The 20,573-nt window shown below is 53.6% G+C and overlaps 1 protein-coding gene across 1 annotated transcript in view; it reads left to right on the forward strand.

Annotated features, from left to right (window-relative positions):
- The window catches only part of CRTAC1 (cartilage acidic protein 1), a 148,684-nt gene extending 128,330 nt beyond the window's left edge, over positions 1–20,354 (forward strand). Inside the window, exons 12-15 of the mRNA XM_036265128.1 lie at positions 1,428–1,573; positions 2,934–2,976; positions 5,262–5,405; positions 20,084–20,354. Coding sequence (XP_036121021.1) covers positions 1,428–1,573; positions 2,934–2,976; positions 5,262–5,405; positions 20,084–20,223 — 473 coding nt within the window. The 3' untranslated portion in view covers positions 20,224–20,354. The remainder of the gene's footprint in view (positions 1–1,427; positions 1,574–2,933; positions 2,977–5,261; positions 5,406–20,083) is intronic.
- The last annotated feature ends 219 nt before the right edge of the window (positions 20,355–20,573 follow it).

The raw sequence follows: 20,573 nt of genomic DNA on the forward strand, positions 1-20,573 counted from the left end.
ACCGAGAGCTGCTATAAATCCAGCAGCACTTTCCGGTTCCACTTGTTTTCCAACAGTGTCTGTAGACAGTGAGGGGAGAGGAGCACATCCTTGTGGGTGACATGGCATTTATTCCGCCCACAGATTTATTCAGCCCACTGTGCATGTGGACCCCTGAGCACCTGCCCACCCCTGGTCAGGGCTGCACCCGCTCCCTGCCTGCTCGGCGCTCTCTCCCCAGGAGGACAGCGTCCCTCTGCAGGGAGGCCCAGCGTCCTGTCCCGCCCACCCAATCCATCACCATTAGCTTGACCTTGCCACAGGCACGGCCTGGTGCCTTAAGCAGGGAGCCGGGCCGGTTTTGACAGCACCTGAACACCTGACAAATCTCTCCAACTTGTTCTCTGCCAGTGATGTGATGCGTTGCTCTGTGGGGGTGTGCGATGGAGTCGCCGGGAACGTCCTCTGAGCTTCTCCACCTGTTTTGTAAACCTCTCGGCTTCCACCTCATAGCGTGGTCTTGCCCCCGTGCCTGCCACCTTCTGGGCCTCTGTCACCTCAGCCTTTACTTAGAGCTCAGCCCAGATGCCTTCTCCCCAAGAGCCTGTCCTCAACCACCCTGACCACAGAAGACCCCAGCCAACCCTCAGTGCCTCTTCACTCCGTTTCCCTGTTTTGTTTTCCTCATAGAGCTTGTCAATATCCAACGTGATTTATTTGTTCATCCGGGTGCCTGTCTATTCCCACTGGCACGGAAGCTCCCTGGAAACCAGGGCGTGCCCAGTGACATCAAAAGAGCCTGGCCCCAGCAGGCTCTAAATATTAATATAAACATAAATATGAGTGTGGATGTGAATGTGAATAGAAACATTAATATGTGACATGCTCCAGATTAGTCACAAGTCAGCTGCAAAGCTGGGGTTTGTCCCCAGGTCTCCCAGATACCCACCCCCACTGTGTTCTTTCCAACCTACCCTGTAAGTGGTACAATCAAGATCTGAACCCAGGACAACCCAGGCAACCTGCTTATCACCAGACTTTACCCTCTCCCCCAAAACAGCCTCACGCTGCCTGGCCTACCACTAAAACGTAAGTTCTAGAGCGGCGCTGTCCAGTATGGTAGCCACTAGCCATGTGTGGCTATTTAAATGTAACTTAATTAAAACTAAGTAGAATTTAAAATCCAGTTCCTATTATACTGGTCCCACTTCAAGTGCTCAACAGCCTCATGTGGCCAGTGGCCACCGTGCTGGACGGCACAGCGGGAACATTGCCGTCACTGCAGAACGTCCTATCGGGCAGCGTTGTTCTGAAGGAGCAAGGACGCGTCTGCATGTTCACGGTTCCCCTGGCACTTAGAACAGTGCTCGGTTAATACGTCTTATTCCACCAACAATGATGCTTTTTCTGAGAACCTCCTCCCTCCCCCACTCTCCTTCTGCCCACAGGGAAGGATGAAGCCAGCAGCGTGGAGGTGACATGGCCAGATGGCACGATGACGAGCCAGAACGTGGCCAGCGGGGAGATGAACTCGGTGCTAGAGATCCCCTACCCCCGGGACGAGGACAGACTTCAGGACCCGGCCCCGCTGGAGGTGAGAGAGCCATCTGGGCCTCGCAGCCAGAGAAGAGGCCCCATCCACAAACCCACGGGCTGGAGCTGGATTTATTCCCAGGAATCTGCAGACTTTGCCTCCAGGGTGATGAAACCTTAGCAAAGGGCAGCTTCGTAATGATCCCACCATTTATAATTTGCACAATAGCACCGTGCACACATCTCTTCTGCTCCTCACAGAAGTCTGGGAGTACTGGCAGGACAAGTATTTTTGCACCCATTCTACAGAGAAGGAAAACTGAGACCAAGCAGGGGAACCCACCAAGGCTGCACAGCCAGTTGTGAACAGAGTTAAGAATTGATCCCAGGTCTCCTGCTTCCCTTCTAGCTCTTTCCAAATCTCTGACAAGCGTCAGTGTTAGTTCTGAGGGTGGGGTAGGGCCTCTGGGAGCTCTTGGAGAAAGAACTCTAGATTCTAACTGTGAGCGGGCTCACTTGGTTGCAAATGACAGGAACCCACTTAAAGTCACACAGAAGAGGGGACTTATAAGCAGACTTCTAGGGAAGCTCACAAAGTCCAACGGAAAGCTAGGGATGAGCAGGAACCCCGGCAACTCTGTGGCCTCAGCTCTGGGAGCTCAGGGACCTCTGTCATTAGTGCCCTGGCTTGGGGGTGCGGAGGCCATTGCCATTCCCTAATAATCCCCACCTGCCCCCGCCCCCCATTCCTCAGTACTGACAGTTGACATTTCTGTCTTATATAAAATGTTGTTTTGAGTGTCCCTGACCTGCCACCAGTCTGCTCTCCCTGAGACCCCCATATAGACATAGCAAAGCCCCCATAACCTGGAGTGACCAGGTCTTCAAATCTACCTCAGCCTCAGTTGGTTCACATTCTAGCCACAACGCCTTTGATTCGCTCCCACTGCTGGGATGCCCACGGCTTGTCCATCACCTTGCCCAGAGGCGGGACAGCCTGCTGTGCCTGCACTGGCCTGTGAGCGGGGCGGGGTCTCAGAGAAGAGGGTGTGGGAGAGGGCAGACACCTCAGAGAGCTTCTCCCGCCCCCCTCGCACTTTGCCTCAATGGAGACCCAGCCTCTGTCTCAGGGCGACACCACAGGAGGGCCAGTTTCTGTTAGCTGTCCCAGCTCACACACGGGTCCCACGCGAGAGGAACGAGCAGGAGTCTGGAATGCATCTGTTCTTGGCCTTCCCCGCAGCGTCCTAGACTCAGTGCAAGGGAGAGGAGTCCTGGCAGGGAGGGGCTCCCCTGGGCCCAGAGCTAGGAGCACCCCTCGTCCTGGGGTCAGGGGCAGCTGCTTGTGGCTGTGACTAGGAGGGGGCCTGAGATGGGAGCTCCTCGGCTCACGAGTGTCTCTGCTTCTGCCCCCTCTGCAGTGCGGCCAGGGATTCTCCCAGCAGGAAAGTGGCCATTGCAAGGGTGAGTTACCGCGGGCACCGGGGGACGGGGCAGGGGCCAGAACCTCCCTGGGAACAGCTACCTTGAGGCCTGGCAAGGCTCAAGTTGCAGACAAGGAGTAGAAAGGTGGGGAGGGGAGCATGTTGTTTGTCCCTGGGGCTCCAGACGCAGAGACAACCGTGGTGTGACTCACTCAGGTGGGAGTGATGTTAGTGACCAGCAGGCTGAATCACCCTGGTTCTGGGAATGGCAGTGCCTCCCTGCCATGAATACAGAGACAATGAGCATGGCCATGAGACGCACAACTGCCTGGCCAGTGCTCACAGGGACGCCTGACAGCTGGGGGCTGGGGGCTGGGGGCTGGGGGCCGGGGGGCTGGGGTAGGCGCAGTTCCCCATGGAGAGCTGGGCCTTCAGCCTGGCCAGCAGGTGAAGCAGCAAGGGACATTGCCAGGGGCATTGAAGCAAACCAGGGTGTGCAGTGTGGTCTCAGTACAGAAGGAGGTTGCAGCTGGGTGCAGTAGGGGGTGGGTGGGGGTCAGGTAGCTGTGGCAGCTCTGGGACGGTCCAGTGACCTTCTGAAAGTCCCCCAAGAGCTGGGAGTGGGAGAAGGGCAGCCTAGAGGCTCACAAAGATCTTTCATCCCATTGACTGGCAATGAAGGCCAGGTCAAGGACCTCTCCTGCCTTTCGGCCCTCGGGAAGCGCTCTTCCCAAGTTCACTCTGCAGACGTCCGTCAGCCCCAGGCAAACGGGTTTGCTGCTGAGACACAGTCCTTGCCTTCACATGGGAGAGGCACGCAGAGTGTGAGCAGGGCTGGGGACCACAAGGTAGGGCCCTGAACTAGGCGAGGGAGGGTTCCAGAAGATGCCCCAGAGAGATGAGGATCTAAGCTGAGGCCTGAGGGGTGATGACAAGCTGGCCAGGCAAAGAGGGGAGAAAGTATTCAGGTGGAGGGCCCTGCACGGACAAATGACCACAGGTGGGAAAGTGGAGGCGCATGACTCTAGGGGCAGCTTGAGGAGAAATGAGTCCCCTCCACTCTGCGTGTCCCCTCTCTAGCCTCTCCAGACAGTTCACATACACAGAAACCCCAGCGTTTTCCTTGCGTGCTGGAAGGACCCTGTGAGGTTACCAGTCCAGCCTCCTCTTCCTCTTCATTATCCAGTCAACACATACGTGTCTCCCACACTCCAGGCCCTACGCAGGGAGCGGGGAATGCAGGCCGAGCACCTCCCAGAGGGCACTGGGCCCAGGGGGGCAGACAGACCACAACACGCACCCCAACAGCTGGACTAGATGAGTTGAGAACCCATTAAGCAAGGTGCTCTCTGGAAACTGTTCTAGACAGAGCAGTCAGGAAGGGTCTAGAGAAGAAGACCTTTGGGCTGAGACCTGAAAGAGGAGAAGGGTCTGGCCACAGAAGTAGCTGAGGAAGAGCGAAGACCAAGACCGTGGGGCGGGAAAAAGGCTTAGCTCGTCGGAGGAACAGGAAGGAGGCCGGTGTGCCTGGAGAGGACGGAGGAGCCAGATGCCGAGTCCGGGAGAGTCTTGAAGCCCCAGGAAAGTGTCTGGACTTTGTTCGTAGAGCCCTGTGCAGTTAAGCAGGAGAGCGACATGATGTGGTCATATTTTCAAAAGACGGCTCTGGCTGCTGAACTGCAGATTCTATCGAAGGGAGGGGCGGCAGCCAGGAATCCAGTCAGGAGGCAGCTGCAGAAATCCGGGCAGAGATGGTACTGGCTGGGAATAAGCTGGTGGCAGAAGAATGAGAAGCAGGTGGACAGACGGGGGGAGGGGTACTCTGGGGGCAGAACTGATGGGATCTGTTGTTAAATTGCCTACGGAGATAAGGAAAGAGTTGGGGGTCACACTGGTTTCTGCTTGAGCAGCGGAGCGGACAGTGGTGGCATTGACTGAGCGAAGGAATATGGGGACGGGGCAGAAGAGGTTTGAGGACTGGAGGGCATCTAACGTCCCATTTGAGACCTACTGTGTTTAAGATGCATGTTAGACAGATGCACAAATCTGGAGCCCCAGGGGGAGGTTAGGCCAGTGACAGGAAGTCTGGAGTCATTCATGTATGAAGGGACCACCTAGAGGAAGCGCGGTAGATAGGAGAGGAGACCCAGGACCAAGCCTGCGCACCCTAACATGTAGAGGTCAAGCACAGGAGGAGCCAGCCAGGGGACTGAAGCGAGGAATTGAGGGCCAGAGAGAAGGAACATGTCCCAGGTCACAGAGTGGGTAGGGCAGCTGAACCTGAGCAAAGACCCATCCCGAGTCAGTAACTTCCTTATCTTTCAGACACCAATGAATGCATCCAGTTCCCATTCGTGTGCCCTCGAGACAAGCCTGTGTGTGTCAACACATATGGAAGCTACAGATGTCGAACCAACAAGAGGTGCAGTCGGGGTTACGAGCCCAACGAGGATGGCACAGCCTGTGTGGGTGAGTCAGCCCCGCCACAGTCCAGTAGCAAAAAAACCATTGCTTTCTGCTGGGGAGCTGTGGGGAGGTCCCAGATCAAGGTCCCCAGCCCCTGCCTCCTCCTGGCTGGATGGAGTCTCCTTAAACCCCTGTTGAGTCTCCAGGAAGACCATGATAGAGGCTTGGAGAAGCCTCACCACTACTGTCACCAACTGAAGGGCCCTGGGCGCTGTGTTCTGGCCAGAGGCCCTAGCTCTTCTATTTCTCCCTTCTCACACTTCCTAAAACCCACGTTCTTACCTTAAGGCCAGCCCATCTATTCCCACCTGGGAAGTAAGCTAGCTCCTACTCCATATCTTTGTCTGAATTTCTGAACTGGTATTTGTCTTCTTCCTCCCACACACTTTCCCCCCACCCCACCCCACCCCCCACCCCCTTTCTCTTTTTCCCATGTTGCATCTCTCTGCTCCATACTTTTTGCAGCTCAAGTGGCCTTTTTAGGTGGGTATCCTTCAGCCGCCTTTAGAATCTCTGAGCCTCTCTCTCGGGCCTCATATCTTTCTCTAGGCCTTGGACTTTGCCTTCAGTTATATGCATTTTAAATTCCATCAATAAAGGAAAAAAAAAAAAAAAAAAACAACTTTTGTGGAAAACTAAATTTCTCCTGCTGCCTGTCTCTCTCCACGCCCAGGAGATTCTGCTGCGCACTCTGAATGGACACCAGGGGCAGCCATCTTTGAAAAGGGAAGTTGGGAATATTGATACTTGTGTAACCTTAGTTGTTTGTGAAGCCTTTCTTTGCATGTTTTCTGAGAAAACAGAAAAGGAAAGTCTCCCCTCCACCCCAAGCTAGCCTCCCTCACTCCAGAAAAATCAAAAGTCCTGTCTTTTCTGTACCCTCCCATGCCATGAGCAGCTCATGTTGCCCTTAACCAAGATGGCTCTCAGGTGGCTGCTTGCTCAGTTGATTCGATGTGTCGTGTGCCTGCCGACTTGGCCTGTGCTGTTTCTGCTCCGTGCGCCCTGACTTCCTATGGCAGAGAAAGCCGGACGGGGGTTGGTGGTGACGATGGGAGGGGGGGAGGGGGGCCTTTGGGATCCTTGATGAAAATGTTAAAGTTTGAATTTGCTAAGTCCTCCTGCCTCTTTCTGGAGAAATTATGCCAATAAACTCTCTGCTGGATATTAGTGCCTAGCTGGTGGGGAAGAAAATGTGTCTGGGGCAAAGTAGACACCGGTTAGAATGCCAAGTCAGCAGCAGCCTTCCATCAGGTGGCGCTGGGAAAGCAAAGCGGGGGACAGGAAAAGCGCCCCCGGGCAGGAGCAACGGCGTGGGTGTGTGCACCAACGATCACATTTGGGTGACGCGTTTGCACCAGGGGAGGGATGTGGATGAGAAGATCTAGACATGGAGGCAACGCTCGGGCCGTTCACCTGGGGAAAGTCACTTCACTACGCTGGGCCTCAGTTTCCCTAATCTAAATAAGACAACTTGGCTGGTGTATCCCCAAGGGCCCTTTTTTCTCTAAGACACTTCAATGTGTGGCTGGACATAAGCATGGACGAGAAAGCACCTTGCAACCTGGTCTCCTCTGCAATGTGCTTAGAAATTAGAAGCTCCTGCAGCCGGAACACCCTTTGGGAATGACGTGAAGTTGTGGAAAACTTCCATGGCCAGCCTGGTGTGAAGGTTCCTTATAAATCACAGATCTATTCTTCATGGAGAAAAAACTCACCCCAAGATGTAATAAAAATCACATTTAAGAATACAGCAAGCCTTTTTATTTTTTTTCCTTTATTGATTTTAGAGAAAGAGAAAGGGAGAGGGGGAGAGAGAGAGATGAAAACATTGATGAGAGAGAACATCGATTGGCCGCCTCCTGCATGTCCCCCACTGGGGATCAGGCCCACAACCCGGGCATGTGCCCTGACCGGGAATCGAACCAGCGATCTTTTGGTGCATGGGTCAATACTCAGCCACTGAGCCACACCAGCCAGGCTACAGCAAGCCTTTTTAAAACATATTTAACAACAACAACAACAAAAAAAACCCTACCATTTTCTGTTATAATATTAATACTTCCAACAAATCACAAAACATGAATTGTAACTAGTGCTATTTTTACACTCAGAACAGGAACTTAAATGAAACGTTTTCAAATAAAAACAGCTACAATTTCACAAAAACGCATACACCAACTTAAAAATCACTCCGCTTCTGGGAAGCCCACCCCTGCGTGTTGACATAGAATTAAAGCTCTCAAAGAGCCCCAGGGCTGAGGCTCAGAGAGATGAAGTGATCTGCCCAAGGTCACAGCCAGCTGGTTCCTAGCCCAGACCAGAGGCTCTCCGCCACACCGTCTTGTCAGGGTGGGTGACAGACAGCACTGTCACTGTTCAGACTATTCCCTAGTCATTCTGGAAGATGCTGCCTTTTTAGAAACAAACAAGTGGATCTAAGATAGTAAGATAAGTAAAACCCAAACCCACAGAGGTGATGGCTCCAAATGTAATGGTAAATGACAAGATAACAGTGTCCATTGACTGGCTGCACACACAACACAAGAAATAAGAGACAGGACAGCAAGTGAGGCAGCCTGCCAAGGACATCAGGAGACTCAGGGTGAGAACAAACTTCAGAGGACGGCGTATAGGCAGTAACCACGAATCCCCGCACTTTGAGTTTCTTGTAAGAGAGCATATTTGTCTTGTTTCATCCTACTTGGTCGCTGGGGCCAGATGAGTTACTAAGGGAAGTTCAAAATCCTGCCAGCTGTTAAGAGCACAGCTACAATGTTGCAAATCCAGAATAAGAAGGTTTTTCATTAGATTGGTTCATTCATTCAACAAATGTTGGCAGAGCACCTACTGTGTGCCAGGTACTGAGCCCGGCACTGGGCACAGTGTGGTAAGTAAAGGTGCCATGGTTGCTGTCCCTGTCCCCACACTGCCTCCCTCCAGCCAGAGCCCAGTGCATGGGATAGGAATAGGACTCAGAGGGACTTTCTAAAACATCTAGCTAAATTTGGGTGTTACTATAACAGAAAGCAAGCTCTCTGCATTCATTCATATATTTATTTCACAAGCATTGAGAACCTCCTGTATGATAAGCACCATGCTCCCCACCCTACCCCATGATACAGAGGACAGGTGCGCAGTGAACCAACCCAGTATTACCTGCTCTGAAATAACAGGGCCTCCTCCAGTGGGCCAGGAATCCAGACATCCTGAGCCCAGTGCCTCCGTCCGGGACCCGTTCTGTTCTGTACTGAACTAGTCACAGACGGTGGGTTCAGAATGGCACCCAAGCTAACAGGCTCAGGAGTCCCACCCCCTCTTTCTTCTAACACCCCTCCTCTGAGGCCCATGGGGGCCCAAACTCTTGCCTTCCCCTTTTAAACACAGACAATGCAGTCTTTTCTTTGTCCCCTAGCCCCACTCCTGACATCTTTATTGGCTTATGCTGGATCTGAGTTTTTAACAAACAGTAAATGTCTTTGGGGCTGACCAACAATGGAACGGGCCCAAGTGCAGGAGCTGGGCCCGTCTGAAGGGGGCAGCCAGGACTCGCTGCAGCAGAGGAGGAAGCCGGGCCAGCATTGCCAGAACTGCCCATGTTCTCAAGAAAAGCCAAATAATAAAAATAATCCCATTTTTATTCTGCCCAAGAATACTGTTCTTCCCAGGAATGTACCCTGTAACAGGATGATAATAGCTCATGTTTGGTGAGCCCGAGTGTGTGCGTCGGATGTAAACTCTCTACAAGAATCAAGTCGTTTCATCCTCACAACAGTCCCAAGAGGCAAGTGCTCTAATTGTCGCGGCTTTACAGAGTTACGGGGCTGGGAAGACAGTGGCGGGACTCTGTCAGGGGAGTCCAGCCCAGCCTGTGCTCTAACCTCTGCTTCTTCCTTCTCCATTTGGGGTGGCTAACTGGGTAGGCAAAAGCCACACCCTCCCATGCTGCCCAGGGTCAAGGGACGGGTTGCGAAGGAAGGAATGGGGGCCCTGGAGGACCTGGGATCTGAGACCATCTCCTCTCAGTCTCGTTCGAGCTACAAGAAGAGATGGCAGTGCCTGTGTTGGGTCCCCTCACCAGGCCAGCTTGCAGCCCTCCGGGACACAGAACTGTGAGTCGCCCGCAGGGCCTCTTCGAGCATCTACTCAGTTGCCAGCCCTGCTCTGGGGAGGTGCCATTCTGAGGGCCAGGAGTTTGATTATGTGTCACTCTGGCTGCTATGGCCCCTCCCAGGGTCTGGGCATCACACCCTACCAGCACCACTGGACTGCCGCCCAAGCGGGAACTGCACTCCAGCCTCCAAACAGGTTGTTGGTTACCTCCCCAGAGCTGCATGGAGACAGCAGGATGAACACTATTTTCTCAGGGAGCCAGCTGGGTTTTTCCAGCAGCTTCCAGAATGATACTTCCACCTACACACTCAGCCCAGGAGGCAAACTTCCCCACGGTCAGCCATCGTCTCTCTCCTTCGGTGGGGGCCAGGCCCCAGCCACATTCTGTCAGGGCTGACGTTATGTCTCCTTAGCAACAGGCTCTTCCTGGGAGGGGGTGGGGCGAGGGAGCATGGGCTGGTTCATTCCACAGATAACGCCAGCCCCCTCCTTCAGCGGCTTGTCCTCTTAAGGAACAACTGTTGAACAGCAAACTGGTCAGAAGGGTCAACCATCAGAGAAAATGAGAAGCAAGAAGAGAAAAAAACAACCCTCCTCGGGGAAAGGAGCTAACATGTACGGAACGCCTACCGTATGCCAAGAACTTTACATATGTATCTCCATTAATCCTCACACCCGTCCTAGGAGAGAAATGTTATTAGTTATGTTATTACCAAAGAAACTGAAGCTCAGAAAGAATAAGTTACTGAGGTCACATGACTAGCTAAGTGGCCCAAACTAGGATTCAAACCTACAGCTGTCTGGCTCCAAAGCCTGTGTTCTTCAGTCTTGGGGGGGAGGGGAATCTCCAGGTAGCTGACACCTGAGCAAATTATTCAACCGTTGTCACTCGGCAGACACTGACTGGACACTGCTGAGTGCTGGGCTGACTCCAGTGGCTTGGATATACATCTGTGAGTGACACGGGCAAGGGGTCCTGAAGGCTCCGGTGACACACGGCAGGCACTAGACCACAATAAGTATGGAGTGCATTAGAAGGTGATCCGTGCTATTTGGGGACGGGTGGAAGAGCAGATTCAGGCAAATTAGGAGTGACAGGATGGAGGACGAGCACATGTTAAAGAGAGTGGGTCAGAGTGGGCATTTCTGAGAAGGAGGCATTTGAGCCAAGACTTAAAGTAGGTGAGCTGTCCTTGAACCTGTTTTCTCCTCTGTAAAATGAAGGTAATACCCACCTCACAGAGTTATTGTATTAAACAAGCTAATATAAAACACTCGATGTGGTGCCTGGCACATGGTTACCCCAGCCAATTAGAAATGTCATTGCATAGCCACGTTCAGGATGGAGCCTAGGTCTCGCAAAGCTCATGTGCCCCCTGGCACCCCTGCTGTGGCCCAGGTCCCCGGGGAGTCTGCAGTGGGGAGATGAGGAGGAAACTGGCCCCCCACAGGGAGCTGCCAGCTTTCCAGGGAAGAGACCTTGCAGGGAGCAGAGCAGACCCTCCTGGGGCTGGGCTGGGCTCAGCTCAGTTCTCAGGTGGTGCTATTTGCAGGGCGAACGTCATAAAACGAGGTAAACCGAGCAGGGACGCCTTGGCATCGACTGGGCTGCGTGGAGCAGGGTCACCGGGAACTAGTGAAATGTCCTGGGGACTCAGCCCTTGGCCATCACTAAATCCAGAGGCACCTGAGAAGTCGTGTAGTCCTGCCCCTCCCCCCATCTTTTCAGATGAGGAAACTGAGGCCCAAAAAGGAGTAGTGGCTTCCCAAGGACCACAACGGAGCCGGGAATCCCACTCCTTCCTGCCGGGGACACCCCCCTGCCCACTCTGCCTCCTGTGCAGAAAACTCAAGTGTTTCAGAAGCACAACTGCATCAACAACTTCAGAAATATGGAGGCAGCCTGTCCTTTCCCGCGCTGACAGAGTCGGGGTACGTGCCCACCAGCACCCCATGCGGAGTAACCATGCCTAGACCGCGAGCACAGCCAGGACCACAGACAGGAGTGACAGTGCCGGGTGCAGAGGGCCTGCCCCAGCTGGGAGAAGGGAGGCTGTGGGCAGGGGCGGGAGCATGGAGGATAAGGGGGGACAGAGGAGAATCTGTGTCCCTCCTTCCCAGGAAGTCCCTGCCTGGACCCTCGTGACCTCTGCCTGCCTGCCGGAAGGGAGGTGGGATCCCAAGTAACTCCTGTAAAAGGAGCTCATTCTCCTCCATGGGCAGCCCCAGGGCCGCCCTGAAGGATCTGTCTCCCAGAACCACTGAATGCACCCACCCTCACAAAAGATCTAATGACAAACTCCTCCCTCTGCCCCAGGCCTGGGTGCGAACTGCTTGGGAAGGAGAAAAGCAGTCATGTATGTACCTGAGTGTGGTGGGGACCTTGGCAGAGGGACAAGCTTAGGCCAAAGGGAGGAAGGTGAACCCCATATATACCTTCTCTGCTCTTTCAGGTCCCTGGGCTTAAGATTACAGAGAGAGAAGAAAACGGAGGTCTCGAGCCTCATCCAGTGCAGAACATTCTTTATTAGAGAGGTGATCCAAAAACCCTCCGCCCTCCCTCCCGCCTTCCTTCCTTCCATCTAGCCTTCAAATGACCTCTTCCCTCCCTGGCTGGTGTGCCTCAGTTGGTTGTGTGTCATCCCGAGCACTGAAAAGTCACTGGTTCAACCCCGGTCAGGGCACATGCCCAGGTTTCAGGTTCTATCCCCAGTTGGGGTGCATACGGGAGGCAACCAATTGATGTTTCTCTCTCGCATCACGCTCTCTCTCTCTCTCTCTCTCTCTCTCTCTCACACACACACACACACACACACACACACACTTTCTCTTCCTCCCTCCCTCTGCCTGCCTCTCTCTCTAAAATCAATGTTTTAAAAAGTTATCTCTTGCCCTGGCCGGTTTGGCTCAGCGGTTAGAGCGCTGGCCTGCGGTCTGGAGAGACCCGGGTTCAGTTCCCGCTAAGGACACATACCTCAGTTGCAGTTTGTCCCCGGCCCCGGTTGGGTCATGTGAGTGGCAACCACTCGATGTGTCCCTTTCACATCGATGTTTCTCTCTCTCCCTCCCACTCTATCTGAACAAAATATATATATTTAAAAAAAAAAATGTCCTCAGATGAGGATTAAAAAAAGCAAAAGTCATCTCTTGCCCAAGAATCTGGGATCAGACAGACTGGGGCTGGAATCCCAGACACCCCACCTACACACTCTGTGACTCTACACAAGCTGTTTTACTTCTGAGCCTCAGATTCTTTATCCACAAAATAGAGCCACGATGACCTCGTGGAGCTGTGTGAGGCTTCATGGAGACCAAGCATGGCAGGTGCTCAGTGCAGTGCCTGGACTGATAAAATGCAGGTAGTACTCTAAAATCTGTCCAGGCCCTTTGACTCCTGGTCTCACGTCTAGCAGTGCCTGACTTTACAACAATCCATGCCATTAACTGGGGCGAATCCTTCCCAAGACACATCCGAGACTGAGTTACAAATGTGGGGTTCATTTAGGAACCGGGTTACACAGCCTCTTCCCTGGAAAGCCCTCTGGGCCTGTGTTGAGATCTGCACTGGGGAGCCCAGGGCCCATCTGTTCACCTGCCTCTCCGGGGTCTGCAAACATCCACCTCCAGCCAGGAGCCCTCTCCATCACCCTGACCCATCAGTCATCTTCTTCTGTATCCACCCACGTATCTGTCCACCCGTCTGTCCATGCATCTGCCTATGGTACTCCGCCCTTAGGGCTCCAGGCCCAAACCTTCCAGGCAAAGCACTCAGCCCAGGATGTACCCACCTCAGAATAACGGCATTCAGGGAGCACCGGGCAGGGGCTGAGCGGGGTGGGATACATACGGCCCCCCGCCCCCCAAGCAGAGCCACAAGAGCACAGCCACGCAATGGTCCTGACAGCAGCTGCCCAGCGCAGGACACAGCCCGGGGTCACTGCTGCCACCCTTTAATTGAGTTATTCACTGACCACTTGCTGCTGAATTGTATCATTCAGTGACACTCACCTGTCTGCGTCTGCCTACGCTGTTTCTGTGGCACGTTGCCCCAGGAGCCTGAGGCTTACACATCTGTGCATCCTTATCTCTTCCTGCCAGCCTGTGACGGGCTACATTTCCTAGTCACCTGCCAAGGGCGAGGCACTGTGACGGGCACTTGGAGCAGGGGTGGGGGCGGTGGTGGAAACGAGTAAGACAAGATCGCCACCCTCCAGGGCTTACCGAGGAGCCGGGGACAGCGCAGGCCATCACCATGCAACGCCGTCTCGCACGCTCCGTGCAACATCGCCCTCCCGGCCTGGCTCTGCACTGCTCTCAGGTGGTGACTGGTCCCCAATCACTTTTCCATTACAGAAATCAATAACTTGAATTACTCCAAAAAACTAGGCCCTTCATGGCCCTGCAAAGCTAATTTTTCTGTGTCTGCATTTGCCCACGTGCTTCTCTTTGGATATGAAATCTGTCTTTAGGAGTCAGTTCGGGTAGAACAGTCTTTCGTCTGACTGGCACGCTGGAAGAATGAGCGCAGGATCTGGGTCAGACGCTTAGGTCCGAGTCTTCGCTCTTAGCTGTGGGCACTTGTCAAGCTACATAACCACCTGGAACATCAGTTTCCTCATCTATAAAATAAGCACCCATCAGAGTGTTAGAGAACTCAATGGAATACTAATGTACACAAATATTACTGCACATATTAGGGAATCGGTGAACCCTTGGATAAATGTCTGTTTATTCTATGTGAAGATCTGAAACCTGGCTATACATCTATATTATGGAGACACCGTATAGTGAGATCCTAGTGTGACTTCAGCAGTAACAATAATATCTTACATGGGAGAAAGACTACCATTTATAAAGATGCATTGACGTAATGCTCTCATTTTACAAATGACAAAGCTGAGGCTCAGGATAGTGAAGTGAATTACTGAGGGTCCACAGACTGGGCAGCCCTCCGCCTTCACACTCGTCCACCTCCCCGTCATCCCTGACTCGAAAGCACACATCCCAGGACGGCTCCGGGACGCTGCCGCCAAGTCCAGCAGATGGAAAGGCAGGCCCTTAAAACAGCCTCTAGGGGAAGAGCTGCGCTCGGCACAGTCCGCCCTGGACACTGCCAAGACAACAAATCCTCCCACAGTCTCCTGGGAAGGGTCATGCGGGAACCTCAGAAGGCTGGCCTCTCAAAGGAAGGAAAGAAATGGACATGACCGAACACCTATTTCATGCCAGGCACATTCCAGCCGCTGTCTCACAGACTCCTCAAAACCAGTAGTTCTCAGCCTTTTGCAGGGAAGGGGCGGGGGGTATGTATCCCTTTGAGAATCTCCCGTGAGCTGTGGATTCTCTTCCCCAAATGAGGTTCTATCATTTTGCATACAAGTGCAGCAGAGGAGGGTCGAGGTTAAGAGCCCCTGGTATAAACCTCGGTTGTTTTAAGATTCTCTTAGGCACTAAGGACCTTCTCTTTTGGACATCCCACCCCTCGTCATATCAAATATTTTTATATATATCCACAGTCCACATTAAATTACACTCACACACACACACAAGTCGAATTGAATTGCAGTCGACTGGCACGATGCTGTATTTTGTAGATATGTAATAAAACATTTTCAATTTTGTGCTTTCTCTTCCTATTTTGGAGCCAATAAACATTTTTGGTAAATGTTCTTGAAATGTATCACATGTTCAGAAAACTACACAAATCTTAAAGGTACAGCCGATGAATTCTCGCGGGTGAGCACACCTGTGCAGCTGGCACTGGGCTGGAGACTCATCCTGAGCACCAGAGCCCACCAGCCCTTCCACTCACGGTGCCCCAGGGCAGCCGCTGTCCTGACTGCTAACGCCGTAGATTAATTTGACCTGTGTTCAAATTTTTTATAGGTGGAATTGTAAAGTTCACACTCATTTTGTGTCTGGCTGTTTTCAGGAAACCCATAAACTTTTTACTCAGGTGTCAGACGTTTTCAGAGGCCTGTGAAAAGCTCGCAGGCTCCAGGTACTGTGCAAACCAAGGGCTCTCCACCTTGCCTTTGTTTCTTTAAATACATTTTAAATGTCTTGATTACAGTGAACAGACACTATTGTATTAGTTTCAGGTGTGTAACCCAGCGATTAGCCATTACATGATTTACTAAGCGATCACCCTGGTAAATCTAGTACCCGATCTGACACCGCACATGTGCACCTTGTCTTTACACCAGATCCTCAGGGGAACCTTGAGAAACCCTAATGCCCAGGCCGCACCCCAGAACAATGAAATCTGGGGATAGGACCGGCATCGGCAGTTTTTCTTGCTCCTCAGGTGACATCAGTTGCAGCCCAGCACGAGCAGCACTGGTCTGAGCGGTTTTGTCAAGCATGAGCTGGGAAAACAGGCGCAGGAATCTACCACGTGCCACTGGCACGGAGCCAGAGCTCCAATTCAGATGTGACTTGGAGTGACCCCTGCTCTGCCTCCGACCTTGAACAGTAAAGCCAAAGCCAGGTGGGGTGCCTCCTGCAGAGACCCTCCTCACTGTGAGTCCTGGAGCTGTGCAGAAGGGAGGTGGGGTTTCCCAGGCTGCTGAACACCCGTGCCTCTCCTCCCCCCCCCCAACACTCCCGACACACACACCTCCAGGAGAAAGGCAGCGCCGCAGGGCTGGCTGTAGGGAGACTCACCACCAACCGGGCTCCACATTTGCCCCGAACCTCCGGAAGCCACAGTAAAGTCCTTGCAGGTGGGAGAAGCTGCTGGTTTGGGGGTCCTGGGGAAGTTTCTCACAGCTGTGTAGCTCTGACCCAGGCCAGTTTCTAGGTGCAGTACAAAATTACGCCGCTTGGGGGCACCACGAGCTTCTGTAAACTGTGATTTTTCGGAACCATCCCCTACAATCCACCCCTCTGCTGTTGGCCAGAGGAAGCCAGAAAGTGGAATCCCAGCAACAATGAAGAGGAAGCAGCAGTCAACAGCTGCTGGGGGTCCCTCTGTCCCCTGGGGCCTGAGGAAGCCCGTCTCTGGCTGACAAGGAGATTGCAGCTGCATGGCTGCCTCTGGACCTAGGAGAGAGGCCACGTCCCCATAACTGAGCCAGCAGAGGAGAGCCAGGCTGAAAGCAAGCACACCAAGCGTGGCTTCTCCCTGCCACTGCCTTCGCCAGGCTGCCCCTGGGGGGCCCATGAGGAGTACAGTCCACCCACACTCCTGTGATGCCCTGGGTTTGGAGGTACCGGCCCTGCCTCAGAGCCCAGGCATAGCTCCACGTTCTTCCCTGGGAACCTGCCGGGTCCTGACCATAGGATGGCTGAGGACCTCAGGCCGCTGAGGGGATCTCTGAAGCTGCATCTCTCCTCTTTCCCATAGTCTGACACCAGACTGTCTGGATTCAATGCCAAGCCCCGCCACTTCTTCGTTATGTGATTTTGGACAAGTTACTTAACTTCTGTGAGCCTCAGTCTCCTCCTCTGTAAAATGGGAATAATAGTCCACAATATACAGGGGTGTTGTGAAGACTGAATGATGAATTGTGCAGAGTCTCAGCCTAGTGCCTAGCACACAGTAAGTGCTAAATAAATGTTAGCTAGTATTGTTTTATTATTACCAACATAACAGTGACAATGTAGTTGCAAACAGGACAGAATGAACCTAGAGGAACAGCCTCCATGGTGACAGTCCCCACACACCCCAGCTTTGAGCAGAGGCATCGAGGCCAGCTTGCCTCATGACTCAGGCAAAGGCCCAGCTGCCCCACAGAGCAGCTAAGTATAAATGTGAAAGCCACCGAGAGTCTCGTTCAGCACCACCCAGAGGGAATCTCTCCCCAAACCTCAACCCAGAAGCTGGGGCTGTTGTTTCCAAAGTCTGATGAGATCCTCTTGTGGCCCAAAGACTTAAGTATGTGACCCCTGCCTCCCCGCATCCTCAGGCAACTTCCTCCTGGGTGCTATCCCCTCCATGTGAGTGAGCACTGGGTCAGGAGACCTTGGTTCTAAACTTGGCATTATCATCAACCAGCTGTGTGACTTGGGGCCAGTCACTCACCCTCTCTGGGCCCCATTCGGCTTCATTTAGATGATCTTGAAATCCCCTCCCAGCTCTAGCATATGGTTTTAGCAAAGTACGTGGCACACAATAGGTGTTCAATAAATGTTATTTTATGAAATCCAAGACACAACTCTGCTAGGTTTCAATACCCACATACTTGTGTAGTCTTTAGAATTGAGTGAATTGTATGATCCAACACCTCATGGCCCAACCCAAGCTAAGAGCTCAAGAAATGGATATTTATTGAATTCACTACTTACTTTTGACCTGGCTTTCAGTCTAACCTGTTCCCCCAACCCAAGGCCACAAGAGCCCCATACAAGCTACGGATTAGGCAGCGGTTCTCAACCTTCCTAATGCCATGACCCTTTAATACAGTTCCTCATGTTGTGGTGACCCCCAACCATAAAATTATTTTCATTGCTACTTCATAACTGTAATTTTGCTACTGTTATGTCTTAGGCAACCCCTGTGAAAGGGTCATTCAGGGGTCATGACCCACAGGTTGAGAACCACTGGATTAGAGCATCTGGAAGGTCGGCCTCCCCACTAGCCACAAGCCCCAAGAAGACAGGGTCCATCCTGCAGTGTCTGGCCAGCTGCCTCTTCAAGAAGACATTCTGCCCCGCCTCCTCGGATGAGGTGGGTGGGCAGCCTCCCCTCCCCTCCTTGTGATCTTGGGCATAGAAGGGGTCCTCCATCGCCACAGGGGGGAGAAGCAGCACAGAGCCTCAGCTGAGCAAGTCCTTTTATTGGAAAAAGAAACATAAAACAAAAGGCCACCGTTATCACCTGTGCCCCACCATCCCACGGGAGAGGCACAGGTCAGACACAAGGCCCAGTCACACAGTGGGCCAGGGTGGTCACAGGCCGGGTCAGGGCTCAGGGGGCTGTGGTGGAGCCCTCTGAACTGCAGCTCTCTGGGGGTATTCTTGGATCAGAACCCACTTGGGCTCAGGGGCTGGGACACCCTCTCCAGCTCTCTGGGTAGGCACTTCCTTCCCACATGCTGCTCCTGTGTCCAAAGAAAATCAGGCCCCTCTTTGGTTTCAGAAATCCACCTGCAGTGGCTGGTCTTTCATATCTACATCTAGCACCTCCACCACTGAGGCAGGCAGCCTCCTTCTGTCCGTCTTCAGGGCACCAGGCCGGGGCAGCTTCTTCCCTCTGACACCCCTGAGTCTTGGCAGCCAGGGGACTCATGGGCTGGACGTCCCACTTTCCTTTCAAGAAAGGGGTTTGTTTTTCCCCTGCAGGTTGCTGGCACCTTTGAATGTCCAAGGAAGCCTTACTTACACAGCCATAGAGAGCCCCGGAGCCGGGGCGGGCGGGATATGCAGCGTCTGTGCCCTGCTGCCTTGTCACCGGGGACGAGGACAGGGCCATGGAAGGCCCCAGGTGGGCTCTGCTCTCCTAGAGCCCAACTTCTCTTCTGCTAGAATGTGCACAGCAGAGTCAGAGGTGGGGAGAACCTTGCGGGTAGGGAAAAGGCCTGGAAGAAGAGCCAAGCTAGCAGCCCCCGGACAAGAGGCATTAGGGCGTTTATCTACAGGGGACAGGATGGACCTACGCAGAGGAGCAGCCACAGATCTTCGCACGGGAAGTAAGACCGGACGCAGAGAGGGGCAGTCGTAGCCAAGGGGAAGGAACAAGTGCACGCTCACACAGGTACACTCACACAGGTGCACACACTCACAAGTGCGTTCACACATGCAGTCACACACACACACACGAGCATTTCTGCACACGGTGCTCACATTCACACCTACGTGCGCACCCACTCATTCTCACATCCGTGCAGGTTCTAATCTCAGGAAGTTGGCTTCGGTTCTGGAGGTTCAAGCCCCCAAGGCTACATTTCTCCAGACCCCCCCACCCCATGACCTCCCAGAGCCCAAGGCTGTGTGTCCCATGACCAGGTCACCTCCAAAGTCTCAGGAGTTGGATGCTTCTTGGCAAGGCCAAAGTGGCCTCAGGCTTTGGGTGGCAGGCAGGAAAGTCTAGAAGAGTTCAGGAGGGCACTGAACAGTTAGCTGTCCTCCAAGGCACCCACAGTCTGACCACTCCCATCTCCCCAGACCTCAAATTCAGTGGAGACAGGATCACAGGCAGGCAGAGGTCCTGTGGTGGCATCAGGGAGCACAGACACTGGGAATCAGCCATGGGGAGTAGGGCTCCAAGGGAAGTGTCTTGGGGGACGTGGGACTTGGGGTGAGGAGTCATGCAGGATGGGAATTCTCTGTGACACACCCGGGCCCTCTCCAGGGATTGGGAGAGTTGCTGCAGAAGAAAGGGGCTGTCCAAATTATGTTGTCCCGCCCCAGCCTCCGTGTGACCCAGAACAGCCCTATGAGGAAGAGCCAGGTGGAAGTGGACCATCCTTCCAGAGGACCCTGGCCTGCAGGAGACAGGACCAGTCACCCTCCCTCCCGCCCAGGGCAGCAGGCGGGCCCACAGAATGACTCAGAAGCGAGTGCTCTGGTAGCGCAGCCGCCGCAGGTCTGCAAGGCCCTCGGTCCTGCCGTACACCTCCCTGCAGGGACTCTCGGCCAGTCACCGGGCCCCCGCGCCCCCGCCCCCACCCCCGCTGCTGCCGCTGCCGCTGCTGCTGCCGCTGCTGGAGCTGCCGCTGCTGCACCGGTCCTCGTAGATGGAGATCTCGATCTGGGGCCGCGCTAAGGAGGGCTGCCGGCTGCCCGCAGGGCGGGCAGGACCTTTGATGGAAGCCAGCTGGGGAGCAGGAGGCCGAGCTCGTCCTGCTCCCCAGGCAGTAGGAACCGGGAGGCCCGGGGAGCTGCAGCCCAAGCCCAGTGGCTCACACTCAGCACATTGAGCTCAGGACCAGGAGCTCACGTTCTGGTGTCTAAGTGCCGAATCCCAGGACATCACGTGACCAGGAGGTGGTGTTATTATACAGGACATGTGAGGGCTTTGGTGCCCGAGTTCAAATTCCACCTCGCTCACTCTAGAGCTATGTGACCTTAGACCAGTCACTTCCCTTGTTACCTGTCAGCGATCACATCCGTAAA

Source organism: Molossus molossus, unplaced genomic scaffold (genome assembly GCF_014108415.1).
Source record: "Molossus molossus isolate mMolMol1 unplaced genomic scaffold, mMolMol1.p scaffold_m16_p_17, whole genome shotgun sequence".
NCBI lineage: Eukaryota > Metazoa > Chordata > Mammalia > Chiroptera > Molossidae > Molossus > Molossus molossus.